This window comes from Lutra lutra, chromosome 1 (genome assembly GCF_902655055.1).
Source record: "Lutra lutra chromosome 1, mLutLut1.2, whole genome shotgun sequence".
NCBI classification, from domain to species: domain Eukaryota; kingdom Metazoa; phylum Chordata; class Mammalia; order Carnivora; family Mustelidae; genus Lutra; species Lutra lutra.
The window spans coordinates 193,479,579-193,500,929 of record NC_062278.1 but is presented as its reverse complement, the minus strand read 5'-3'; the positions used below and the strand labels follow the sequence as shown (position 1 = coordinate 193,500,929).

General features: G+C 41.1%; 1 protein-coding gene across 4 annotated transcripts in view; it reads left to right on the top strand.

The window, feature by feature from the left end:
• PTPRG (protein tyrosine phosphatase receptor type G) overlaps positions 1-21,351 on the top strand; it is a 707,992-nt gene that overhangs the window by 407,249 nt on the left and 279,392 nt on the right. For all 4 annotated transcript variants that reach the window (XM_047690530.1, XM_047690520.1, XM_047690539.1 and 1 more), the window contains exons 3-4: positions 1,984-2,163; positions 16,413-16,561. In XM_047690530.1, the coding sequence (XP_047546486.1) occupies positions 1,984-2,163; positions 16,413-16,561 (329 nt within the window). The remainder of the gene's footprint in view (positions 1-1,983; positions 2,164-16,412; positions 16,562-21,351) is intronic.

The window sequence follows — 21,351 nt, the reverse complement described above, 5'->3', positions numbered from 1 at the left end:
TCCTTCCCCCCACTGTCAAATAAATAAAATCTTTTTAAAAAGTAAAACATTGGTTTCCATAATTTGAACATATAGGCTCATGAGACACATCAACAATCACTTTATTCCTCTGGAAGAAAATTTAAAGAATGGACAGGAAATTGGAGCTATTCCTTATGTCCCTTTTCCCCTCCTTTTTTCCTTCAAATATAATGATGCAAGATGAAAATAAAGTTTGGCTAGAATATACGCAAATGCACACTCTGTTCTTTATGACTCATCAGAGTCTTAGGGAATTTGACCAAGAGGTGAGGAAACATGAGTGAAAAGCCCTTGATGCTTCTTCTTTTAGTAAGGAGCTTTATAGTCAAGAAAATGGTGACGTTAACTTTTTCTAGAAAGCCTTATGACACTTGTAAATGATTTTGAAAAGTGCCCTGAGGTTGCTAAACCTTTGCCAAGCAGTGAGTGTGTTCTTCCTGATAGTCTTTTCCATCTTACTGTTTCGGATGAGAATTAGGGAAAATGACCCAGGTATAGAAGGAAGTCAGGTTATTTGCCAGGTAGCAAGAATATGCATCATTTTGGGGGGGTCACATCGATTGCTCTTGCAGCCTTGACCATTACCGTGACTAAAAAGATGTTCTGTGGTTGTCTCTTTTTTCATGGGGCCATTGTTTACATCAGCTGTGAGCTCTATCGACTGAGGGGGGGTGAGGATATTGATGGCCTGTGTGAACATGGTAGTGGGTTGGGCACAGGCCTGTAGGCTTTTATTCAGCAGTAGGAAGACTTACGGTGTCTCTGTTTCTCCATCACACGACGCTAGGTTTAGAGAGAGATAGGAAAGTACTGGTGGTTGGGTGGGTTGGTCTCTTCAGATCACTTTGACCATTCCATCCTCATCTGATATGTGAAGAAATTTAAAACTGAAACCTAGGTCTCTCTCTCTCTCTCTCTATATATATATATATGCACATTATACTTTATTGTTTGGGAAACCTAAAAATTGTATCATTTAGATTTATTTCATATCCAATTCTTAAAAAGAGATGTACGTTAATCTTTCTAGCAAAGGGTGTTTCCTTTCAAGGGGCCACTCCTGCTTTGTCATGTCAAGAAGGTTAAAGGCTGGGTGCAGAAAAATCTCAGAGCCTGTTATCAACTTAATAGACATCACCCCCAGATTATTTCGTTTCCAAGTAGTGCAGACAGGTGGGTGCGGTATGTTTTCTCTGCCCATGCCTGCTTGGTACCCGGTAGGATTCTGTGCTATTGCATTTTCATTCCTGCTGCATGTATCCCCCCAAAAAGCCTGCATTTATATGAGTGCTGCATTCATTCTGAATGCACCTTTATACCCTCATGTCCTATGCCAGGGAAGGATTGAGAAGGAGAGGTGAGTGCCTGAATCCACTAATTTACAGTTTCTGGCCAAACCGAAAAATCTTCCACAATTAACCAAAAGAAAATCCTGCCTCATTGCCCCATTATTTGTCATGACTCTCATCCTGTGTCATGTGGCCTTTAATTTTTAATTTTTCCTTTTTCTAGTTCACAGACTCCTAGGAGCTGTTGTGTTTGGTATACCATTGGTAACAGCAAAACATGCTGAACAGAGGAAGGTGGTTTCTTGTGAATAAATGCTTTGCTTATTTTGGAAGACTTACTTAGAATTTTTTAAAAATGTGAACAACTCTGACAGCCCTTCTGCTCAGCTTCCTTAATCTGATTACAGATAACGTAGCAAATATTTGATTACAAATCAAGAAGCAAAACCATCTTAAGGAACATGTCTTTTCTTTAATCTTATTGCCCTATCAAGCAAATGGCTTGGATCCGTAGTTTTCAACAGACTGACATCTTTGGGTGGGAACATTGGTGGGGGTGGGGTGTGGGGGTGTGATGTACTTTCAGAGATACAGTGGTTGGCTTTTTACATCCTGTTCATTTCATCCCTAACCCTTGAGTCATGAGGACTGAAGTATGGTTCTCTTTTAACAGGTGCCTATGGTCCTGAGCACTGGGTCACGTCTAGTGTCAGCTGCGGGGGCCGTCTCCAGTCTCCCATAGACATTGTAGACCAGCATGCACGGGTCGGCGAAGAGTACCAGGAGCTGCAGCTGGACGGCTTTGACAATGAGTCTTCTAACAAAACCTGGATGAAAAACACAGGGAAGACAGGTAGACTCCTGACTTTTTTACTAGTCAACAAATCAATGGGAAATAGTTTTAGATGGCTCTAATATTTACCTTGCCCATGGTTTTTGCTCCTTAAGTAGTGCGTGTTGCTATAAGGAACATAGAGTGAGAGCTTTGGAGTTAGCTCTTGGTTCGAGAATCAGCCATTTGCTCTACAAGCTGTGTGATTTGGGGCAAATTACTTAATCACTCTGTGCCTCGGGTTTTAGAAATACAATAAAGGTGCGTAATAAAATATCAGCCTCATAAGGTTGTAAGGATTTAGTGAATCCATATAGGTAAAGTGTATATAAAATGGACTTTCAGAAATCTGCTTTAACCTTTATGGTGGCTGCTAGCCACATGTGGCTATTTTTAAATTTAACTATTAAGTCCGTCAGTAAGTAAGACTAAAGTTCACTCCCTCAGTTGTAATAGCCACATATCTTTTTTTGTATTTCCCCCCGACTTTGTTAGGTTGTTTATGTGCAGCGTTTGAAAGCAGAGGATACACATTAAAATCTTCGTGGAGTTTTTTTGGGGGAGAGGAAGATCTTTTATTTAACATGATATAAGTTTAGTATATATATAATGTGATGATTTGATACATGTTTATATTTCCAAGTAATTACCATAATTTGGTTAGTTAACACTCTAATCACTTCACATCCTCAGTTCCCTCCCCCCGCCTTCCTTCCTCCCTTCCTTTGTTTCTTTTAGTGAGAACATTTAAGACATACTTTCTTAGCAGCTTTGTAGTATGCAGTAAGGTATTGTTGACTATAGTCGCCATGATTATATATCCCCAGAATTTCTCTTAAAATGGACCTTTATAGCCTTTGATCACATCTTTCCATTTACGCACATTCAGCCCCTGGCAACCACCATTCTACTCTCTGTTTCTATGATTTCAGCTTTTTTTTTTTTTTTTTAAGGTTTTTTACTTATTTATTTGACAGAGATCAGAAGTAGGCAGAGAGGCAGGCAGAGAGAGAGGGAGAGGGAAGCAGGCTCCCCGCTGAGCTGAGAGGCCGATGTGGGACTCGATCCCAGGACCCCGAGATCATGACCTGAGCCGAAGGCAACGGCTTAACCCTCTGAGCCACCCAGGCGCCCCGATTTCGGCTTTTTTAGATAACATATATAGGTGAGACCATAGAACATTTGTCTTTGTCTGACTTACTTCACTGAATATAATGCCCTTAAGGTCCACCCATGTTTTCACAAATGGCACGATTTCTTTCTTTTTTATGGCAGAGTAATACTCCAATGTATGTTGTACTTGTCTGGTCATCAGTTGTGGATACTCATTGTTTCTATGTGTCGGCTCTTGTGAATAATGCTACAGTGAACATGGAGGGGGCAGATATCTCTTTGGGATAGTGATTTCATTTCCTGAAGTAGAATTTCCAGAAGTAGAATTGTTGGATCATATGGTAGTTGTATTTTTAATGTTTTGAGGAACTGCCATATTCTTTTCGGTAGCATCTGCACCAATTTCTGTTCCCACCAACAGTGTACAAGGGTTCTCTTTTCTCCACATACTCACCAATACTTTTTATGTCTTGTCTTTCTTGATAATAGCCATCCTCACAGGTGTGAGGAGCTATCTTATTGTGGGATTTTTTTTGTGTGTTTTTTTTTCTTTTTTGAAAGATTTTATTTATTTATTTACTAGAGAGAGCGAGAGAGAGAGAGAGGGAGAGAGGGAGAGAGAACATGAGATGGGAGAATATCAGAGAGAGAAGCAGACTCCCTGAGGAGCTGGGAGCCTGATGTGGGACTTGATCCCTGGACTCTGGGATCATGATCTGAGCTGAGGGCAGTTGCTCAACCAACTGAGTCACCCAGGCACCGTTATTGTGGTTTTGATTTACATTTCCCTGATGGTCATTGAGCACTTTTTGTGTACCTATTGGCCCTTTGTGTATCTTTGGGAACATGCCTAGGATCTTTTGCCAACTTTTAACCAGTGTTATTGAGTTGTTCTGGGGGTTTTTTTGGACTTTATAGTGGGTTTTTATTGGGGTTTTTTGCTACTAAGTTGCATGAGTTCTTTATGTATATTGGGTATTAAAATCTCTATCACATGTATAGTTTGCAAATTTTTTTTTCCTATTCAATAGATTGCCTTTTTATTTTTTTAAATTGTTTCTTTTGCTGTGGAGAAAGAAGCTTTTTAGTTCAATGTGGTCTCACTTGTTTGGTTTTTCTTGTGTTGTTCGTGCTTTTCGTCACTAAGACCAATGTCTAGGCGATTTTACCTGATATTTTCTTCTAGGAGTTTTATGGCTTCAGGTCATACATTAGAGTTTTATATATTTTAAATTTTATGTATTTCCTTTAATTCATTTCAAGTTAATTATTGTGAATAATGTAAGGTAGGAGTCCCACTTCATTAACTTTTGCACGTGAATACTTAGTTTTTCCAACGCCATTTATAGAAGAGACAGACTATCCTTTCCCATTGAGTGTTCTTGGCTCTACATTGTATATGTGTGTATGTTTATTTCTGGACTCTAGATTCTGTTCATTAGTCTGTGTGTGTTGCTACACCAGTATCACACTCTTTTGGTTACTGGAGCTTTGTAGCATAGTTTGAAATGCCTCCAGCTTCATTCTTCTTTCTTATAATTCTTTGGCTCTTCAGGGTCTTTTATGGTTCTGTAGAAATTTTAGGTTTGTTTTTACTGTTTCTATGAAAATTACCCTTAGAATTTTGATAGCGATTGCACTGAATTTGTGGATCATGGGTAGTATTATACCGGCCGTATTTGAAATGCTTGGTAGCCACATATGGCCAGCAGTTACCGTAGGGAGGTGGCAAGATCAAGTACATTCTGTCATTGGGAAAAGGTCTGTTGGACCGCTCTGTGCCAAGTGCACAAATGGAAGTAAAATTCTTACCTCTTTGGGTTTTTGCTTTTTAATTTTTTTAAAGATTTTTATTTATTTATTTGACACAGAGAGAGAGGGAAGGAGAGAGCATACACAGGCAGGGGAAATGGTAGGTAGGGGAGAAGCAGGCTCCCCGCTCAGCTTGGAGTCTGATGCCAGGGTCAATCCCAGGACCCTGGGATCATGACCTGAGCCAAAGGCAGCAGCTTAACTGACTGAGCCACCCAGGTACCCCCAAGGTTTTGCTTTAATATTTCCTATTACATTAGAGGACAGAGGAACATGTTCTCGTGCTTTTATATATCAGGCCAGCAACTTGATGCTCCTGCCTTTAATTACCCCATCACCCTCATTTGTCTTCGGAAATTTATGACTACAGAACTTCATATTTTCACCATTGCTACTACAAAGAGCTGCCTCCCTCTTAATCACTATTGTGCAATTATCAGTTTCAGATGGTCCATGTTATTAGAGAATGCCTTGCTGTGCTCCACTGTCTGACCTGTAAATAAACACAGGGGTGTTATATTATACCTCTGCTGAGTGCTACCTGATTTTCTATTGGTACTAAGTATATTTTTCATATCTTATTTTTTGACTCTTATAACTCTAATCCATTAAAACAAGCTCACTGTCTTTCTCTCTCTCTTTTTTGAAATGATCCCTTTGTAACTAAGGGTGTCACTACAAACCACTCTTAGTAATCCCTTTCAACAGCCTTGGCTGGCCACAGCCCCCACATTGGGCTAAAACAACTTCAGTGTCAGCCCTTTGGTTTCATTCTTATTGTGGGTCACAAACTTGCCTTTTTCTTTTTTTTTCTTTCTTTCTCCTTCCTTCCATCCTTCCTTCTTTCCTTTCTGTTTAAAAATTTTATGTATTTCCTTTAGAACGTGATAGACCCCAGAGTCCAGGGAGGAGAACACAGAGAGAGGAGAGAGAGAAACTCAAGCAGACTGCACTTGAGTGTGGAGCTGGACACGGGGCTCCATCTCACAACCCTGAGATTAGACCCAAGCTGACTCCAAGGGTCGGTGCTCAGCCAACTGTGCCTCCTCAGGTGCCCCAGAATTGCCTTTTCTTTTGACCTAAGTGGCTGCATGGGCGACTTTGGGGGGATCTATTTTCCTTTTCCAATCAACATTTGTCTGAGATTATTCATGGTTGATTGCTTTGGGTTGGCCTGGTGTGTTCATAGAATTGCTTCTCAGTCAGCACCATGATTCCTGACTTCAGATTCTTCTTTGTAATGTTCTCATGATCAGTGCTCCTTGCCTCATCTCAGGCTACCCTCTCCTGTACCTTAAGTCATCCATCTGGGTCTCTCTGCTCAGGAAAAATGTGTGACTGATAAGGTTATCTGTACACACTTTTTCACCCCTCCCTCTTTTCCCCAATGTAGATTGTATATTTACTGTTACAATTCAGAATTTCTCTACCAGTGGTCCTGCTTTATGTTTCCAATGTGAGCATCCTTTGGAGAACCAGGATGGGAATATTGACTCCCCCCACAATCTGAATGTGGTGGACCATAGCGTTGCCCTACTGGGTGTAATCAGACCTCAGAGCCAAGTGCCACCTCAGTGCCATGTTCCAGAAGCTGCCAAAGGCAATTCGCTGGGCTCTCTGATGTGGTTTTCTACTTGACTTTCAACACTTGACAGCCTTCTGCAAAAATAACAGGTTTCAGTGACAGCTTTCAGCTTGGCATCTCCAATGACATGTTTTAGATGAGTGGGGGGTTCACTCAATGCAAGTTGATTCATGACCTTGGTCTTCCAGGAGCTGATTTTCAATCTCTGTCACTGTGCTGACTTCCTGGAGTGATCCACAACTTGTTGCATGTCTGCGAGTGTGTGTGCCTGGTTTTCTAGCATAGCCATCCAAATGTGAGCACATCTATATCAGAAATTTGAGGAGAAGCACACCTTTCTGAGAAGCAGAAATAAATCCCCTTACTTCTCAGACTGTACTTACTGTAAATTCATGACATCATCCTAGACAGACTATATCTCATATAATCTAAGATGATTCTCAAGGACTGTTTTGTAAAACATGACAACCATGTATATGCAATTTTGAACAAGAACTTAGAATTGTTTTTCTGTTCTCTTAAGTTTCAGCGTATGGTGGTGTAGAAACTTGAGTGCAAAAATCACACTGTGGGGGCGCCTGGGTGGCTCAGTGGGTTAAAGCCTCTGCCTTAGGCTCGGGTCATGATCCCAGGGTCCTGGGATCGAGCCCCGAATCGGGCTCTCTGCTCAGCAGGGAGCCTGCTTCCTCCTCTCTCTCTCTCTGCCTACCGGTGATCTCTATCTGTCAAATAAATAAATAAAATATTAAAAAAAAAATCACACTGTGTTGTTTATCTTCTTTGTTTTTTTAAATCTTCTTCTTCTTTTTTTTTTATAAGCACAAACCTAGAAACTTCCTTCATCCTATACTTCTTTTTTTTTTTTTTTTAAAGATTTTTATTTATTTGACAGATCACTAGTAGGCACAGAGGCAGGCAGAGAGAGAGAGGAGGAGGAGGCAGGCTCCCTGCTGAGCAGAGAGCCCAATGTGAGGCTCGATCCCAGGACCCTGGGATCATGACCTGAGCCGAAGGCAGAGGCTTTAACCACTGAGCCACCCAGGCGCCCCCTTCATCCTATACTTCTTAAAATGCTAAAGGAGTTCATGAATTTTCAAGCATTTTGGAGAAATGAAGATTCAGTTGCTTTGTCCATTATGCATGGATCATATAAATTCACCTGAAAAACAGTATACAGACAGTGTAGGGTGCTGTGTCTAAATTAAGGGCGAGGATTGATAATATCCCCAGTGAGTAGTATTGATAGGTAACCTAGAAAAACACCCACTTATCTTCAGCCCTAACTGAAGTTGAGGTGGACCTACAGCTGGTGGTGTTCCAGAAAAGGAATCTGGACTTAGGAAGGAAGAGACCTCAGAGTGTGAGGAGAAAGTAGCCAGTAGAGGAAATGCACCAAGTGCTAGAAAAGTCCAAAGATGAAGTCCCTCTGCTGCTACCAGTGGCATGCAAAAACGTGCCACAGGAAAGTCTCCAAAATTCAGCCCTGTCCCAATATAGCTCATGGGAAGAGAAAGGCCTTCCCAGGTTTGGCGACCCCAAATGCTGCAGAGCCCAAGACCCCAGGTAAAGGCACAGGAAAGAAGCCAAGAATCAAAGAAGAATCAGAGAAGGAATGAAATTCTTCAGTGGGGAGAAAAGACCCATGACAGACTCCCAAAAATCAGAGGACAAGTTCTTCACTATTTCTAGTAAATCTGTAAGGAAATCTTTCCACACCTCAGAAGCCTGGCCCAGAAAACTCAACATTCCACAGTTGACCTAAGTTAGAGAGTCAAACAGAAGGAAACATCCAAACTCCCTAAAGAGCTTTTTAAAAATATCCAGGTCCTGACCACTGTTGTAGCCTTCCCCAAAAGTGAGCTCCAGACTTAAGTGCTTTTTGAAAAACCTTGGCAAGTATTACAGGTGTGTGTTTGTGGGTGTAAGAACCAGTACTTTGAAGTAAATTCATTTTTAAAATTGCTCTTCTGTGTATTTGCTAACATAATAGAGGAAAAACACAATGCTTCAGTGTGGTTGTTTTTTGTTATTAAAGTGTAACATTTGCTTCTAAGTAAACTGTTGGCATTCCAAAAACATTTTTACAAAACGCTCATATCATCGAACTAAGGTTTTGCAAGATGTTACCCTTTTGAGGAACTGGACAAAGGGGACACAGGACCATTACATTATCTCTTACAACTGTACATGAATCTATAATTACCAGAAAAATTAAAAGGTTAATTAAAGAAGCCCCACAGAAGCCACGTGGTCTTTCTTTGTTGTGGTTCTTCATTTTATATTTATCTTGGATACCTAGATGAAGAAAAAACTTCTTTTTCCTTCTCCATTAATTTTTAACCAACACAGGTTTTTTTCCTCCAAAAGTCCTTTTGTGAATTTTGTTCTTCCAGAAAATAAATTCAGTAGAGAGTATTTATTTTTTGTGATGGAAATTTACAGGTCACTTATCTGTAAAATAGACTGTCTTTTGGATATTAAAATATGAATATAGAAAGTTAATATTTAAAGCAGCCTATTACATGTAGACAGTAACTTTCCCATAAAACAGTTTTAATGTTCATATCTGTCTTAACCCCCTGAGAGGGCTATATATCCAATCCAGGATAATCAATAGAGCAAGTTAGTTGTACGTAGCCCACTTCTCGAAAGTTGTCTAAAATATCTTTACAAGACAGATAGCATCTCTCTTTTTCTTCCTGAGAAGCCATAACTGTCTACTGTGCCACTTCTCATTTGATTTCATCTAAAGTTATTTCCCTTTCTTTCATTTTTGTAGAATGAAAAGATAATGCATTCATCAAGAACATTTCAAGATAATCTTGCTGTTCCTAGCATTAGCTTCTAGCTAAATGATCAGAATTTAAGACTTAGACGGTGCTTCTGATGTATGTTAATAAGCCATGGGCTCCTGTGAATTTTAACTATTTGGAGGGTTTTTGGTGTTTGGTGTTTACTACTTTTTCTCTCTTCCCACACCAAGGACAGATAGTCAAGGCATTTGTCATCATACATTCATTTACTTCCATTTTACCACTTTATATTTGTCTATTCTGTGTTTTTTCCCTTGCCTACATTCTTTCCTACTTGTCTGCATTTGCCACAGTGCCCGACATCGATGGATTCAGGAAATCATTGTTAAATTAATTAAAGAAGATAGATTACAATAGGGAAAGTATGGAAGCAGCCCAAGTGTCCATCGATAGATGAACGGATAAAGAAGAGATGCTATATAGATACACAATGGAATATTATTTAGCTGTAAAAAATAATGAAATCTTACCATTTTAACCATGTGGATGGAGTTAGTATAATGCTAAATAAAATAAGTCAGAGAAAGACAGATACCATGTGCTCACTCATTTTTAGAATTTAAGAAACAAAAGAAATAAACAAGAAAGAGACAAATCAAGAAACAGACTCTCAACTATCGAGAACAAACTGCTGGTTACAGAGGGAGGGCGAGTTAAACAGGTGATGGGCTTTAAGAATACATTTATGTTGAACAGTGAGTCCTGTATAGAATTGTTGAATCAGGGCGCCTGGGTGGCTCAGTTGGTTAAGCCGCTGCCTTCAGCTCAGGTCATGATCTCAGGGTCCTGGAATCGAGCCCCACATCGGGCTCTCTGCTCAGCAGGAAGCCTGCTCCCCCCCCCTCCCTCTCTGCCTGCCTCTCCGTCTACTTGTGATCTCTCTCTGTCAAATAAATAAATAAAATCTTTAAAAAAAATTGTTGAATCACATGAAATTAATACAATGCTGTTTGTTAACTAACTGAAATTAAGATAAAAACTTCTAAAAAAATAAAAATTTCCTGTTTCAGAGGTCTAAATTCTTGGGTTCTTTCCATTCAGTCTTGTCTGAATTCTGGAATTCAAGTCAGAGCTGTTTCACTGGGTCTGTCTTTAGCTAGATACACTACAAGCTCTGTTCCATGTCTGCTCAGCTCCATTTCTTTTCTCTGACTCCCACAGCCCCAGCCCTTGTGCCATGGTGGTAGAAACAAGTTTTGGGGTAGATGGAAACTGATTACATGCCAATTACATAACCAGTGATAATGGCAAAACCAGTGCTGTTTTTTTTTTTTTTTTTTTAAAGATTTTTATTTATTTGACAGACAGATCACAAGTAGGCAGAGAGGCAGGCAGAGAGAGAGAGGAGGAGGAGGCAGGCTCCCTGCTGAGCAGAGAGCCCGATGTGAGGCTCGATCCCAGGACCCTGGGATCATGACCTGAGCCAAAGGCAGAGGCTTTAACCACTGAGCCACCCAGGCGCCCCCACACCAGTGCTGTTTTACACAGGGAGACTTAAGTAAATTTTGAATTTTGGAGGTCATGTCTGAGGCCTGTCTTTGTTTTTTAGAGCAGAGTTCTCTCGGCTAGATTGATATTTGTCATACATTGTATGATTCAAGGGTCAACTTACCCACTTTATTCATCTTGCTCAGTTTAGCAGTGAGTTCACTGAGACCTGGTATAATCCCATGACTTGACAGCTCTTGGATGTCTGAGGCTGCTCCAACTTAACATGTCCAGTCTCTCCTTAGCAGATGACTACAGTAAATTCCCAACTTTTGTTCCTACCAACTAGTGTTGCTTTCTTCCCATGCCTTCTTCATTTAGTAGCCAGAATAATTTTATTTCCCAAATCTGATCATGTTTGTCTTTCTGTCTCACCCTCTTTCATTCTTGTTCTTTCTTTCAGCCATATCAAGGACTTTCCATTTCTCTTGGGGATAAAGATAGATTGATCGCTGTCCCTGCCTCATTCCCCAGCTTCTGTGTCACACCCTGCTGTCTGGGCACCGACCACCCTGGCTTTCTCTTACTTACTCTTATTACTGCAGGGCCTTTGCATCAGCTTCTTTTTTTCTGGACAAGATCCCCTCTTGTCAGTACTTCCCAAGGTTGCTCCTTTAACTATCAACTCATGTAATTTCATCAGTCCTTGAAGATACCCACTCCCCTTCTCCTGTCTGGGCTTGGACTCACCTCTTACCACTTGTCCCACTTTCTGGGCTGCTTCTGCTGTCGTTTAGTTGCCAGGACCTGTCTTTCCCACCAGCTGTACCCTCCCTGAAGCCAAGATCTATGCTTGATTCACTAACCTTTTCTTCTCTGGTCATAAGTTGGTAAATATTTGAAGAAATAAATGCCAGTGTTAGATAAGCTCATGTTTCTCAACTGCCAGACTAGAATGTTACCCTTTAACCAAGGGCCCTAAGCATCCCCTTGTGGACACCTGCATTTTGGATGGTCTGGGGGTGGGGGAGAAGGGTCTCACCATCAAGATCCAATCATAGTGGTCTTTTCTCATTTTGTAGTGTTAAAAATGGGTTGGGAATAGCGGAAGTACGGAGCAAGCAGTAGTTTCCGTGCCGTCCATTTTTATTTAACTTTTGGCACCTACTGCTGTTTACTCAGATTTTGGTATGAACATTTGCTCTAGCCCAGCACCAGATAGACATGTTGAGTCCAATTTATAAACAGTGGGTGGATGTCCTGCAAACATTGCCATGAACGCCAGGTACTCAGTTATCCCTTCGAGCTCAGGAGAAAACCAATTCCTTATCTGCCGTGTGACTCCCACCTGTTCCCTCCCCCTGCGCACAGCCTGGGGTAGCATTACATTTGGGGGAGCCTCAGACACAGGGGAAGTCTGTAAAAGGTATGGCTTGTCTCCCTAGGATACTAACCTTTATAAACAACGCTTATGCAGTTATACAATGTCATCTTAATGCTGTAATATCATATAGCAGTGACTGTTGTAAGCATCCTCGTTTGTCAATCCTGTGATCTCCCAGCAGACCCGTGAAGCTACTGTTGTAGCATTCCAGTTTTAAAGAATGGGAACTAGAGCACCAAGAAATGTAATGCCTTTCCTACAAGGGGAGTGTGACAGGTGGTAGTAGTCAAATTCAGACTCAACTGGCTTCAGAGTCTGGCTCTGTCTCTGCGCCTGTGCTCTGCATTTTACTTCCTGTCTCAGAAGGGTGTAGACCCAGAGCCTGTGGGTGGCTCCTGCTATGGACTATGAACTCTAGGTTCAGAAACTCCAGATTTGAAGCCTCCGCTCCTTCTGTTCCCTTTGTCTTTCTGCTGTGATTCCATCCCAGTCCACAGTAGTGGTTCAACAACCAGAGGGCCTGTTCTACACTCCCATGGACTTTTCCTGTTTACCCCCCTTTCCTATTAGTCTCTATCCGTTAGCTGTTATGTGCTACCTTCGTGTCACCTAATCCGATTCAACTTACTTCTGTTGTTTTAAAGTTGAAATTAAAATTCATTACTCCCAGGATGGAGCCCAACTCAGGGCTTGAACTCACAACCCTGAGACTAAGACGTGAGCTGAGATCAGAAGTCAGACATTCAATTGACTGAGCCACCCAGGCGCCCCTTTATTATTATCACAGTAGTATCTACTTACTGTTTTTCTTTCAACTGGCTCTCTTTATTTTAATTACAGAAATTGATTATAAAGGAAAACTTGGTACCAACACCTTTATGTGAAGACCTGTACTATTTGACTTGGAGAGGCTAATACAGGCATATATGGCTGTGATCTGTGAATATAAATCAAATTACCAAAGTTACTAAATTGAGCGTAATACTTACTTTTGGGTACAAAGGGGAAATGAGTGAGTATCAGGGAAGTATGGAGAGCAGATCAGCACCACATTGATATTTTTTTCCCCTTGATATGAACAAAGCATAGAAACAATCAAGAAGAGAAAATACGTTTTTTTACTCTGTGTTGTAATGAATTCAGAGCATCTATTCAGCACTTACAATCTCTGTCAAGTCTTGCTGTGGTCCCTGTCCTAGGACACTTTATTTTGTGAGGAAGTCAGTATTGCTTTAAAATGGAACTTGAGGGGTACCTGGGTGCCTCAGTCAGTTAAGCGTCTGCCTTCAGCTCGTGTCATGATCTCAGGGTCCTGGGATAGAGCCCCAAGTCTGTTAGGTTTCCCACTTGGCAGGAGTCTGCTCCTCCCTCTGTCCTCCCTCAACTCCTCCCCCTGCTTGTGTGCGCTCGCTTTCTCTCTCTCTCATATAAATAAATAAAATCTTTTTTTTTTTTTTAAATGGAACTCTATCTGAAAAAGGAGAGTCACACCTTTGTGGGCCCCCCTCTTTGTGGCACGTGAGCTCTGTCCATACCTCCACAGAGGAGTCTGACAGGAATCTCCACTGAATGTGTACTTGTTGGCTTTCTGGCTGGTTGGTTAAGGCCTTTCCCTGTGTGATTTCCTTCAGGCATCAAAACAGCCTTGCCCCGTTGACCCTTTTAGTGCCATGGGAACAGTGGTGGAGACTGAGGCACGAAGAAGTCAGGTAACTTGGCCCAAGGTCATCTGCTCTAAAGTAAGCAGAACTGGATTCTGACCCAGGTCTGTCCATCTTCTGAGCTCTTGGCTCTTAATATATTCTGTGTTCTGTAGGAAGTATCTTGATTTTGTTTTCAAACAGCTCTGTGTCCTCAGTGGTCATCAGAAAATCGTTACGTGATAGCGGAGAAAGTTCTCCCTTCACAGTTTTATAGGTAAACAAAAATAGAAGCCGCATTGAGGAGGGGGAGTAGGAACACAGAGCGTGCTGTGTGCTCTAGTGAGGAAAACAGTAAAATGAAAAATGAGATTAATGTTTCAGATTGTACAGTTCCCTAATTATGCTTTTAATTATTCATATAAAACAAGTAAAATGACCCCTGACAGAGACATAAATGATTTAGGTAAAATCAAATATTTATAAGATGCTGCTGAGTCCCTGGGTATATTGTAACAGATGCACTCAAAATGCTTTGCCTTCATCCTTTGGATGCAAAATGTTACGTATAGAATTTATAACAGGATGATAGTAATCAAAAGTATCTAAGACACTACTGACCTAATTCATAGGTATTTTAGCTTTAGAACTAAAGGCGTGTGATTGGTTTACTGTGTTTTATCTTATAAAATAGCATGCTGGGTTTAGGGATCACCAAATGACAACCCGTGCTTGTTTCTGCATCCTTAATGGTGGGGAAAAAAATCAAAGGGAGAATAAGATTCCATGACACATGAAAATTATATGCATATTTTAGTTTGGATAAAGTTTTATTGGAACATTCATTTACATGTTGTGCTTGGCTGCCTCTGTGCTACAAGGACTAGGCTGGGTTGTTGTGACTGGGATCTCAGGGCCCACAGAGACGATCTTGCCTTGAGAACATTTGCCAACCCCTGTTAAATGTGCCTCGCACACAACACAGGTAAAACAGCCATCGCGTGTTTAATCTGTGCAAGAAACACTTGCTTTGACTTCGTTTCATCTCTTAATTTGCTGTCCCACTAATTGAACATTCACTGTATATTTTTTCAGAAATTGGAGAAAAACTGTCTTTTGAATGCAATAAAAAGGGATTTATACGAGCAGGGTTCCTTTACTTGCTTTTAATGTTTCCTTTATATAGAGGAGTACTGAAACTAATTGCACTGTTTTAGAGATGGGTCATTAGCCTCGTCCCAATCTTTTACAGAGACCTAATTTTCATGCAGGATTTCTCACTAAAGCTCGAACTGGGATCTCTTTAGGAAGAAGAGACAGTGATGATACAAGAGCTTTTCTGCGGTTTACAAATTTGGCTGTTGATCACAGACCATGAAGTATATTGGTTGACATCTTACGCATATTTAGCAGCCAGTGAGTGTTTGTTGAATGAATGCATGAATTCACTTTAGAAAACAAACCAACAAAGGGAGTGTATCACTTATAAAAGAAAATCTGTTTGTTAATGCATCTGGATACTACATTCCTTTTGGGAAAATAATTGTTATGCCTGTATAAGTCCAAGATATTTATTCTCAATTTCTCTTTCCTGTGTTTCAGGAGGGGGATCCTTTTGAAAGTTAGGGTTTAAATTGACGAAGGTTCCCTATGTTTTGGAATTCTCAGGTGTTCTTTTGGATGGGTTAAGTAAAATTTTCCTACATGTGAAATAATTTTTTTTTTAAAAGCATTACATGAAATCTAGTTATCTGCAGTTATTTGAGTGATTTAATATATAAAATTTTGCCAGCATTTTCCTGGGCACTGTTTTCAATACCATGTTTTCATGGTATTCAGTATTTCAAAATTTCAGGGTATTCAGTACCACTCTTTTCAAATACCATGAATGCAACCCCCACCTTTGCCATATGTCCACTAATACTGCCTTAAAATTGAAAGAACCTGCAAATTTTATTTCCTGATATCTTTGTCTAAGCTTTCTAATCAAAGAAACCTGCCTCTCACATCTGGCTTATCATATGTTTTTCCCACCTCATTCCAGAACTTGAACCCAGGGGTAGCCCCAGGAGTCAGTGCTTACAAAAAGAAAAATTCTCCCTCTCTAGATAGTTTTGGTCATTGAGCGGACTAAGGATACCCTGATTCAGAGCATCTTACTCTGTGACTGTCTCCATTTTTTTTTTTTTTTCTTCTTCTTCTTCTTCCTCCCCAACGCCCCCCCCCCCCCCCCATCTATGAAATGGATGAGAAATTCTGAGGTCATTCCCTGGGAGTTTTCATGATTTAGAGTGAACCAGAGCTTGAGAACATTCTGCAGCTAGATTGTGCTAGTTTATTCAAACTAGTGTTTTTGACTTGTTTTTCCAACAGGAACGTGAGGAAATAATTCACATCATGTAATCCTGAACTTTACTGGAAGCAGTGGAGGAAGTCATTCAAGTTTTTTTTTTTTGAAATTCACTTTGTTCCCCTTCCCTTCCATTTTTTTGCAGTTGCCATCCTTCTGAAGGACGACTATTTTGTAAGTGGTGCTGGCCTGCCTGGCAGATTCAAAGCCGAGAAAGTGGAATTTCACTGGGGGCACAGCAATGGCTCTGCGGGCTCAGAACACAGCATCAACGGGAGGCGCTTTCCTGTCGAGGTGAGAAGGCATCGAGATGTCAAGTGTAGCCCCACTTTGGGTCCTCATATTAGTCAGATTCTTTGTCTTTACCCCCAGTGACTTTGCGAATGAAACTCATACTGTCCATACCTTTGTCTCTGGAAACTGTTTATATACAGCGTGACAGGTGTACATTCCTCCTCAAGCTTCTCACCTTTGTTTGACTGGAGAGGCGTGGGGAAGTCAGGGGCCTCGTGGTTTTGAGTAGACTCACCCCTGGCCAATGATTTTCAACCATTTGTTTCATCTGGCACCATTTCTTTACTCTGTTTTTCTGAAGTCCCACTTTCTAAAAGTGAAATCCTGTATGAAACTCAGGTGACTGTTTTCGCCCTTTAGAAAAGAGAAAAGTTAGTTGATACATGAAGAGGCATCTCAGAACCTTCTCTCGGTGGGGAAGCTATTATAAGGTTTGTTTGCTTCCTCCCGCTGTCAAGAAAGAGGCTGTGGCCATTGGTGGTATGACTCTCAGTTAACATTGCTGGGATCAATGGTGACATTTTGCCTTTCCTGTGTCAGTTTTCTCAAACATCCTTGCTGCTAGACAGAAGAAAGGTGTGGGTACAAGAGACGGTTTGTATCTTTTTGGTGAGGAAGGGAGGGAGAGAGCAAGACTCCAGATTCCTTCATTAGTGTTGGCTGGGGCAGCGCACCTTTTCCATTGCTAACCTTGTTTTTTTTTTTTTGTTTTTTTTTTTTTTTGTTTTTTTTTTAAAGATTTTATTTATTTATTTGACAGAGAGATTACAAGCAGGCAGAGAGGCAGGCAGAGAGAGGAGGAAGCAGGCTCCCTGCTGAGCAGAGAGCCCGATGCGGGGCTCGATCCCAGGACTCTGAGATCATGACCTGAGCCGAAGGCAGCGGCCCAACCCACTGAGCCACCCAGGCGCCCCGCTAACCTTGTTTTTACCTTTCACCATCATCAAGATGGGGATATTCTTTTGTTGGAGCACATGAGTTTGTTAGGTTTGGTTCTTTTATGTGGTGACCTTTACACATTTGAGGAAGAACTGAATGGATGTGCCTTCAAGTCTATGATTGGACTCAAACATGGAACAGCAACTCTTAGTGTGTTATAACTTCTAGTAAGTCATGACCTACTTTGATTATCTGAGGAAATCTTGAGATCCCCTCCATACAGGGAAAATACACGGATGTGCACACAGATTTGCACGTAGTTTATAGGGCTTCGTCATTCACCCTACTTCCTCAAGCCTATTTATGGACCATTTAGGCATCCTTGAAGCATAAGTGAAGAATCCTCACAAGATGAGAAAATTAGTAGTATTTCTTTGTCTAGAGATGCCTTTACTCACATATAAATTTATTTCTTATCTGTGATTGATGGAGAAAGCAGAGATAACTATTCTGAGAAAATGCTTCACATTTTTGGGGCACCTGGGTGGCTCAGTGGGTTAAAGCCTCTGCCTTCGGCTCAGGTCATGGTCCCAGTGTCCTGGGATCGAGCCCCACATCGGGCTCTCTGCTCTGCAGGGAGCCTGCTTCCACCTCTCTCTCTATCTGTCTGCCTCTCTGCATACTTGTGATCTCTGTCTGTCAAATAAATAAATAAAAATAAAATCTTTAAAAAAAAAATGCTTCACATTTTTTTCTCCTTCAACTGACAATTTCCCGGTATTAAGATTCTTCTGTCTGTGGGACTTCTTGTACTAGTTACACTAGTTAAAGGTCTCCTGAGAAGGGTTTTTGCTAATGGGCTCTTATCCTGTCCTTTTGTATTAAATGAATCACTTCTTAGAAATCTTAGCTTTATTGGTATTTGGAAAACTTGATTCCTAGAAGCAAAATTATATCATCTTTTTAAAAGTTTCGGGTTTCCCTCAGTTCTTTCTGACCAGTTCCCATCGGCAGGGCGAGTTGAAGGGACAGTTGGCGTCCAGCTAGTTTTTCTCAAAAGCCTCTTTATCTCAGAATCAGGCTGCTATTTGTTCGCCTAGTGTTGTCCAAACAAAAGACCTGTGCTTTGAAAGATTGAAAATTTGTTTTGGCAGTTGCCTTGGTAAAGAAGAGCTCTAGAGATGGGAACTGGGAACTTCTGCATCATTCTTAATTATATCCCTTAATGTGGTGAAGGGCCTGTCTCCTCCTCTTATTCTATTCATATTTGGAAAAATGCATAGACTAGATGCATATTCTTTTAAAAAGTTACTACCTTAAGTGAATATTTCAGTTTTCTTTTACTCAAAGAGTGCCCTGAAATTCAGAAGCTATTTCGAAATGGCAGCTATAATGCACAGACTTATTGTTCTGCCAAGTTGTTTGAATTTATTTCTTTTAAGTAATGTCAGATGGTAAGGCTGCTTGTATTAATTGGGTTCCTCATTGAGGCCCATCTGGTTTGTAGCTTTTTTTTTTTTTTTTTTTTTTTAATGTGATAAACATATTAAATTACTTACTGGGTGTATTTGAGGAACTTGGAATTTCAGAGACCAAAGGTAACGGGATCAAATTTAACTTGAAAATATGCAAGGAAAAGTTGCTCACTTTTGCCCAGAACATGTCTGTAATATTTTGTGTTCAGTTGCTTTTTTGGAGCTCTTTATCAACAGGAACTCTCCCTGGTGGTCTTACAATTTGAACATCTCAGACTTGGTTTATTTCATTCTGTATAACTATGTTGCTTTCTAAGAAATTAAAATGAAAGTAAGAAGGGGCGCCTGGGTGGTTCAGTCAGTCGAACCTCTGACTCTTGATTTGGGCCCAGGTTATGATCTCAGGGTCATGGGATCGAGCCCTGAGTCAGGCTCCATGCTGAACACAGAGTCTACTTGAGATTCTTTCTCTGCCTTCTCCTGCTACCCCTCCCCCAGCTCACGCTCACTGTCTCTCGGTCTCTTTCTCTCTCTCTGTAAAAAATAAAATAAACCTTTTTAAAGAATGAAAGTTAAAAAAAATTGTTATATATCATGGAGTCATTTATCAGCATCGGGGACCCTACTTTTCTGTCTTGTATACAGAGTCAGAGAAGAGTCATAGTTGAAGATTGCACTGAGATTGGCAGAGCACAGCACTGGTTCTCAACTAGAGACCGCGTGCTCCGCCCATGGGGACATGATGCATTTTCGGGGGCCATGTTTGGTTGTCACTCTCAGGGGGCAGTGGTATGCTCCTAGAATCTAGTGAGTAGAGATGCAGTTGAACCTCCTGGGATGTGGGTAAACCTCCAGCTCATAAGGCAGCCCCCAGACAGAGAATTATCCCACCCAGAATGTCACTGCTGTGAGACTTTGGAGCAGAGAACGTGTATGTTTCGTTGGAATCGAGCCTTCCTTTACCTGTGTGGCGTCACTTTGAGTATGTTTGAATCCTTGGATCTCCCTGCTTGAGAGGTTGTTCCATCTTCTTGTGGATTTCAGAGAGGAAATGTGCCTGACCTGATGGGTGAGAACATTGCTAGTCCTGGTTCCTTGAGGTTCCACTTGAGGTTAAGTCATGACCTTGGGTATGGACTTCAGCAGCTGCCTCAGTGCTCCAGCTCTGCAAGCTGAATTGTAGGCACAGCCCCACAAGAATCTGGTCCTGCTCCCCGAGGGTCAGTGGCAACAAGCCCAACGTGGTCAGTTTTGCTGCTTCCTGGGAATTCCCTGAGGTCACCTATAACAACTTCGTACACATCCAGAGATCCGACCTCCCCACCCTTTCCTGGATGGGATCCTGGACTTGTTCTTGGAGTTCCTACACTTAAAAACATCCCGTCTAATAGAAAAATAAGAGCCCTTCAATAACTGGCTTTCTTTACAGCTCAGTTTAAGTTAGGAAACACTCAGAATCAAATTACAATGCCGTGCCTAGGCGTGTAGACCCAATTTAGATCCTCAGATGCCCTCCCCTCCTATTATGCGGCTTTAGTTCTAGCCAAGCCACAAATGTTTCTTGAGTACCTACTGTCATATAGGCTCTGGGTTATAAAAGTGAACCAGAAAGGCAGTACCTTTAAGGTATTTGCACTCTGGTAATGAAACAGAAATTGAGCAAGCAGTCACATATATACAGTTGTGTTATATCGGTTATGATACGGTCTCTGAAGAAGAAGGGTGTTTTGTAATGAGATATGGAAGACTTATAGACAGGCATTTATTAAGCTGTATTTATTAAGTGATATTTATTAAGATGGAAGACATGAGTTGGAGCCTGCTCATAGAACAGGGACATGCAAAGGCCCTGAGGCAGGAGATATTTGGTAAGTTGAAGGAGTAAAGGATCACTGGGGGTTTTGATAGGTAGGATAGTGGCCCTCCAAAATGTCCACTCACTCATCCCTGAATCCTATGAATATATATTGCTTTACATGGCAAAAGGGTTTTTTTAGATATGATTAAGTAACCATAAAGTGAAAAGGGTCAGAACATGCCAGTGATTAAAATAGTGGTAGGTCCTATTCCCATTCTTCCATGGCCATTTGACTTTGTATTACCTCTATGACCACAGTTGTGTATGGCAGCTTCTACTGTATCCTAAGTTTTCTCTCTGCCCCTGCTCATTCCCTGTTCTGTGATTGGTAACCTAAACAAAGGTTTGTGTAACACTAATAGGATTGAATCATGCAGTGTTTTCACTACTAACTGAAGCTGGAGTTAATGCAAAGAGAAATCTCCGGTTGAAACCTCCGATAGCTCCATTAAAGTGGAGGTTCATTGCATACTTGTTGTCTGAGGTAATTAAAATCCTGTTTATTACAATAAGAGATCGCAGGAGTTGTTGATCAGACTTATTGCTACTTTATGAGTTGAAGTCTTCAATAAGCTTAA